General features: G+C 41.1%; 1 protein-coding gene across 1 annotated transcript; it reads left to right on the forward strand.

Annotated features, from left to right (window-relative positions):
• The first annotated feature begins 2,932 nt into the window (after positions 1–2,932).
• LOC118422126 lies at positions 2,933–5,010 on the forward strand. The gene is made up of 2 exons (XM_035829642.1): positions 2,933–3,490; positions 3,729–5,010. The coding sequence occupies exons 1-2, from the start codon at positions 3,192–3,194 to the stop codon at positions 4,207–4,209; spliced, it is 780 nt and encodes a 259-aa protein (XP_035685535.1). The 5' UTR covers positions 2,933–3,191; the 3' UTR covers positions 4,210–5,010.
• Positions 5,011–7,149: the final 2,139 nt, after the last annotated feature.

Genomic DNA, 7,149 nt, shown 5'->3' on the forward strand with positions numbered 1-7,149 from the left:
AAGTTGGATGTTTCATGCTAAACATATTAACAGTGATGTTACATAATTCGCGATGTCATTATTTCGACTTTCATAGCATGCATATTTTATCAAGGGCTGCAATTTTGCTGTCACTTGGCAGAGGTTGCTGGACAGTATCGCATGAGTTGCCTGACTCTGAGGACTCAATCCATTGAGCATCAATAGCCGGCTGAACCTACAGCAGTTTTCTTCGTTAGTTTTTAAGTATTTCCCTTTGATCTGGATATGCATTGCCTTATTGTATTCGGACGGTATTTTTATAGATAAAGTTCTTAATCAGTGAGACTGAGAGGACATATTGTTGTGCTTATTAAAAATATTTGATTCCTGTATAAAGCCGATTCTCCTATATGGGTGTGAAATTTGGGGCACAGAGTCTATTAATGACAACTCCCCAATTGAAATTTCCCATCACCGTTTTTGTAAGAATATACTTGGAGTTCCTAGAAATTGTAGTAATTTAGCATCTAGAGCGGAGCTTGGCAGATTTCCTTTAGACTTAGATATATCTGTGCGTGTTATTCGTTACTGGCTACGCTTATTATATTTCAGCCATACCATAGGTATGGTGAAATATATTGTATTCGTAATGTTTCTTTCTTTCTTTCTTTCTTTCTTTCTTTCTTTCTCCTGTCAAATCTTCAGAACACGGTATCTCCCTTGTTCTTCAACCGAATGACTTGAAATTTGGCACAAGGGTAGAGTGGGCCAATACCCTCGGACGTTTTTTTTTCATTTTTTCCATATCTGTCTCTTAAATGATTTAATTAAGGTTTTTTGGTCATCTTAAGACCAAAACTGTATATTTGGGCCCCCTGTACCCTGGTATTATAACCGAATGAGCTGAAATTTGGTACAGATGTGCCTTGATAAGTCCCCCATATAGATTCAATATCAGTTTTGGTGTACAGTATAACGAAATACTTATTTTTGCGATTTTTTGTCATTTTTTTACCAAAAAAGGACACTTTTGGCTCCTGTACCTTGGTTTTAGAACCGGATGACCTGAAATTTAGTATAGGAGTGCCCTAGACATATGCGCACATGGATTCAATAACACTTGAGGCATACGGTACAACAAAATGCTTAATTTTGCGATTATTTGGCCATTTTATGACCAAAAAAGTACACTTTTGGCTCTTGTGCTCTGGTTTTAAAACCAAATGACCTAAATTTTGGTAAAAGGGTGCACTAGATATTTATTCAAATGACACATGTATAATTTTTGTCATAGACTACGTCAAAATGATATATTTGGGGATTTTTTTTGTCATTTTCCAATAGCCAGAGGGGTCAATGACCTTAAGGTCGTTGACCCCCAGCTGCAGATTGCACCTACTGGCATATATGTCTATTTAATCTAATTAGATAGGTAACCAATCACTTAGCCTGAATCTATATCCTAAAGAGGGGGGGTGGCAGCCAATCAGCGAGCCCGGTGTTATCTGGAAGAGTCCATTCTTACACGGAGGGGTTCATTTTTTTTCATCATTGGACTGGTGAAAGTCTTTCAGTGGATGCATTTTTGGACAGGTCTATTTTGCAATTTTACAGAATGTGTGCTGGAAGAGTCTATTCTCGCACGGAGGGGGGATTTTTCAAAATTCATATTTTGGACTTTGGTGACTTCTAGTTTGTCAAAGTCTTTCAGTAGGGTTATTTTTGGACTGGTCTAATTTGCAATTTTACATGGGTGTTCTGGAAGAGTCCATTCTTGCATAGAGGGGGCTTTTTTTTAAATCCATTTTTTGGACTTCAGTGATAATGTCAAAGTCCTATTTTAGCGGATGTATTTTTGGACTGCTCTACTTTACATGGAAGAGTCCTTTTTTTTGCACACTGAAGGAGGATTTTTTCAAATTCAGTTTTGAACGGGTGATGATTCAAAATTCAATTTCAGTGGAAGTGTTTTTAGACTGGTCTATTATACCTTTTTATGCACTGGGACCTTTTTTGCTAAATTCAATTTTGGATTTGGTTTCTTATTCAAAAGGCCAGTGGGAGTATTTCTGGACTGGTCTATTGTGCAAATTCACATAGGGTGCACTGGAGTCCATTCTTGAACGGGGGAATTTTGTAAGACTCATTTTTGGGTTAAACCGTCATTAGTAAAAGTGATTTTTCAAATGGGTGATTTTGAAATAGCCTATTGTTGCATGGGGAGGGAGATGGCTGAAATATGCTGTATTTGCTCTCAAGCAAATGTCGGCCTTTCTAGTTACAAATGGATTCTCAAAGACATTTGTTACAAGCTGATGCCCTTTTGTATCAACATAAATCTATTTCTAATAGTCGCAGGAGAACCTTGTTACAACGAGTGAAAGAAATTTTAGATAGTAGTGGCCACTCCTACGTATACCTTTTCTATTCTTGTAACTCACTTAGTGATATCAGATCTATATGTACAATGATAAGATCTAGAATCTCTGATATGTTTATCCAAACCTCTCGTCATAACTTAAGTATAGATACTGGTAAGCTAAGATTTTATAAGACCTGTAAAACAGCACATACTATGGAAAAATACTTAGAATTAGATAATTTTGATTTACGCTCGGCAATCAGCAAAATTAGAATTAGTGCCCACCCTCTCGAAATTGAGAGAGGGCGGTACAAGAGGCTATCCGTGTGTGAAAGAACGTGCAAACAATGCACTTCAAATGTGGTGGAAGACGAAACACATTTCATGTCAAACTGCTCTTTCTATAACCAAGAAAGAAAAGAGCTGTTGAAAGAGGCCGTCAAATTCCATCCAAACTTTCTCACATCACTAAACCCACACATAATAGAAAAAGTGGGATCTTTCGTCTTCCACTGTTCGAAAAAGGAGTCGAACCCAATAACCTAGGATCTAGAGTTAGCTTTTACTAGTTTTAGACTAGAGTAGACACGTGTGATATTGTATTTTACACTGTTTGAATCTATGTTACCTGCAATTAGCCCACGGGCAAGAATTTGCAATAAACTTGATATTATAGCGCTTATTCATTATCTCGTAGCGCAAGGTCGCTTTGCCACGGCCAACAAATTAAGGCAAGTACACGGGGTCATCTCTGCTCTTCTCCATAGATTGGGTTCTTTTACCTGCAGTGGATTGGCGATTGAAGCTAACGCCTAAAGCTACCTCATACACAGGACCTTTGACTTAACTTCACCATCCGAAATGGCAAATGCATGCATCCTTTACAATATGTCCTTGCCAAGATCGACCCCCCTCCCACGGATCCATAGTCCACTTTATTTTGACCACCCGCTATGGATGGTACTATGTTATATCCTGGTCACAGCATCACATTCTTCCCTTCTCACAGGGCCTGCAGGAAACCATGGGTGTGTCCGACACGGGCCCGCTGATCCTGATGAGTCTGGGGATAGGAACCAGAATCTACAGACTCAAACGTGCCAACTTTAGGGAGATCGCTTCCGATGAAGCCACAGAACACGCCAAACTCTTAGGATATGAAAAGAAGTGAGTACTAACTGGATATCTGTCTTGCAGTTTTCTTCATTTGTCATGTTTATCTTTTCTGAAAGGACGGTTACAACAAATCAATGCAAATGTAAGATATGGAAATTTAGTACGGCTCACAGGTACGACAGCGACGCCATGCGATACTTTGAAAAAGTGCTAACATTGGATTTGCCATCTTTGTATGTTGTATGTTGTATGTTGTATGCTCATTTCAAGCTTTATATTCATCTCGTAGGTATCCATCGGCCGAGGCGTTGTTGATAGCGTTACAGGAACAATCCAAGTGGGACGTTTACAAACAGACAGTTGTGGAGGAAGTGCTTCGTCATCACAGACGCTTTGATAAGTCTCCAACCGAGGAAAAACTCCGCTCCAAGAAGGTGAATCGTCTCGTGTCCGCCTTAAGCCGGTGCAATGACGACATACTATGCCTTCCGTACAATGCCGAGAACACCCGAAAGATTACGGAACCTACCGACGCGCCTAGCGACGATCGCGAGCGAGAGGACATCAGACGGGCAAGGAAGTTCGACACTCCTATCGTCATGCGGCCCAAAACGATGGTCGCTAGGTGTGGCAGCATGTTATCAAGGGCGGGGACCACCCACACCTTAAATAGTCAGAGGGTTTCTCCTCACCAAAGACTGGTCAGGCACAGGGTTAGTGCCCTCAGCTCAACGTCGTCTGACAGCTCTGAAGCATCCAGCGGTGTCTGACATAGCAACGACACAAAGATTTCAAATGCCTTATCTTCTGCTACATCACAAACACTGCAATGTTGCAATACTCTGTCGTGAGGTTTATATACCTGGTTCCAGTTGTGATACAACAACATCATTTTGCTTTCGTATTCCTTAACGTTGAATGACGTATAATAGATTCTTCATCCTTATACAGTTCAGTAAGTGCAGTCTACACATTACGTCACCGTCGGCATGTTAGTCAGTTAAACCTGGAACACTTATAAATCATACACGTAGGTCATAATATGTATGATGATATAAGAAGTATTCCGTCCAACGTCCAGGTGTAACCGTTCAATATGGCGGACAATTCGTACGTCATAGTCACGTGAGTGCAAACACCCATTTCGATGTTGCAATGTTGGGATACATGTACCAAAAACGTGCTGCTGTGCGTAGCTATGGAAGCGAGAACAAGTGTTTCAGATAGAAACAAGTCGTAGTGACAAACTGAAAGAAATAATAAAAATAAATACATGAGACTGAGAAATAAATATCTTTGCAACTTAAGATAATGTGAAGTTAGTTTCAGTTTCAGTTAATGCCGAAGTATTTATTGAACGCCATTTCAGTACCTCACAGCTGTCACGAGCCGCTGAATTAGAATTAAGGTAAATCTGAATGTAGTTTGCGTTTAGATGATTCTGACTGTCAGAAGACATGACCTTTGGCATATATTGGAGAACAGTAGGCGTCCAAAATGCCTCAAAGACGAACCTGTATATGCATGATGAATACATGAATGAAGGATTGTCACAGCGGTGACTCCATGAATACACGCAGACTCTGAGTTGACTGATGTGAGGGGATGTGTGAAAAACTAATAACCTCACAGGAACAGGGGATCATTCCCCTTCCTGCTGCAGCGGCAATAATGAATGAATGAATGAAAGACCTTTATCGTACATTCATGCCTCGATGGGCTAGGTACAGGTCACTGATAACAGACATGACTGATAACAGAATAACAAACATATGAAAAAACAACAGGATACAATTTAACTAGTTGAAGGTACTAAGCTAACAGGATGGTCGACATCTTCTCGCTTCTTTGTACAGGTGTAGATATAAGAACATATAATGTTTGATATACAGGGTTTGTCTAGGCGCATCAAAAATAGAAATTTATCCGTTGCATTAAGATGTTCAAAATATGGGAACTCTTTTCTGATATATTCATAAAGCACAATCCGTTCATAATGAAGGAGTGGGGTGCTCCAGGGTGTGCTAACTACGTATCAATTTTTATCTGTTGTATAAAATGAGAATATGATACGAGTTTAGAAGTGGAATAGCACTGTGGCCCAAAAGAACATTGCTCTTTCTCTATATAGCAGGGGAAATTCAAAAGAGCGATGGAAAATTACACACCTACACAATCGGTTTCTGAAGAAAGAGACGAGAAACATTGTCTTTTTAATTAGAACATCATTGGAAAAGAACAACCTTGTCAGTGACGGGGACTTCAAATGATTAACAGTTGATAAGTGAGTAGTTTTTCATCAGTTCATTTACGAAAAAGGTAATTAATTCGATTTTATTTTGATTCTTCTCCTCTACCTATCCTCCTCTTTTCCACCAACATCGATGCATATTCACGTACTTGCCGTTGGTGCACAAAATGCTCCTTATATGAAACTGTTACGCTTTTACGGCAAAAGGCGGTAACTGACTGTCAAACAATATGAGACAATAAAAAAGAACCGAATTTCAACGGCGAAAAGAATTTGAAAAGAGGGTAGTCTAAGTCACTTTGGGGAACAGCCGTCAAAAGAGCACCATAACCGGCTGGCTAAATCGAAAAGCCGAGGTTCAATTTCATAGAAATGCTTCCCCAGCCCATAAACCCCTATAGAGCAGGGGTTGTAAAACCGAAACGTACAGACACGCTCATAAGGCCTGGGTAAAAAACGGTGTGTTTCTGGTTACCGGATTGACCGTAGCAAAACCCGCCGCCATAAGCCTTTTCTGTGGGGTAAACTATTGGCAAGAGACCTTTGCTGAAAACCTTTGAGAATCATAGAATCATCGTTTCCAACAAGTTGACCTAGTTTCTGTCGCAATAAAATAAACGTACTAAATGGACCCACCAAATAAAAGGAGCCATAAGCAGAACCTACAAATCTAGGCCCCGTTTATGTCGACATCTTATTATGTTAATGACCAGAAGGAATCCAACGCCCTCCTCTCTAAGAGTCTCCAACCAGACGTGTCAGCTGGATGAAAAAAGGGAAAGGGAAGAATTTGGCCAAATGGGGACAAATAAGTTGCCATGGGATTTCACTCAGTCCTTTGGAGTCCATCCAGCTATCCACCGGCCGGTCAGTTCACTCCTTGGCTAATTAACTCATACTAGGCTTTTATTCCTAACTTGGCCAAAGTCCCCTATTACTATTCGGCCAGGCCGGAGTCTGGTAAAGACTAGCAAAGAGCGGCTGGCTAGTTGGAAATTCCAAGCGGCAGTGGAGTGAGACACACGTTCATATGGCCATGAGAGAGAGATGGCTGTCCCGCTGGCCGGGCAGAGTGCGTTGGCGGGAAATAAAACGGTTTGCTGATGGCGCAGCCCCGGTCACCGTCACATATTACGTCACCCCCGCTTCCTGTCGACAGGACCGACATTTGTTAGGGAGCCTAAGATGACTTAGCGTGGTGTTCGGAGGGCGGGTCAAAACTGATCGTCTCTAGCTATGTACAGCTGTTCCCCTAGCCTTGAAAGCCCCCCTGCAACAAATACCCCCTTCCTCCAGTGCTTGCAAACATATTGCGAGAGATGCCGAAAATGTCACTATGATCATGTTTTGTAGTGTTCTTCGCAACATCACAAAACTGAGATCATCTCCCAACCCTTACGTGGAATGAAAGTAGGAAATGGTTGGGGTGGGGGGGGTGGGGGTGTAAGCCGCACCTATG

This window comes from Branchiostoma floridae, chromosome 9 (genome assembly GCF_000003815.2).
Source record: "Branchiostoma floridae strain S238N-H82 chromosome 9, Bfl_VNyyK, whole genome shotgun sequence".
Lineage (NCBI taxonomy): Eukaryota > Metazoa > Chordata > Leptocardii > Amphioxiformes > Branchiostomatidae > Branchiostoma > Branchiostoma floridae.

What these genes read in the sequence shown, in the direction of transcription:
- LOC118422126 (XM_035829642.1), top strand. Translation starts at nt 3,192, where the DNA reads ATGCATGCATCCTTTACAATATGTCCTTGCCAAGATCGACCCCCCTCC. An exon ending in CTCTTAGGATATGAAAAGAA is followed by an intron (nt 3,491 to 3,728) that starts GTGAGTACTAAC and finishes TTCATCTCGTAG; the next exon opens with GTATCCATCGGCCGAGGCGT.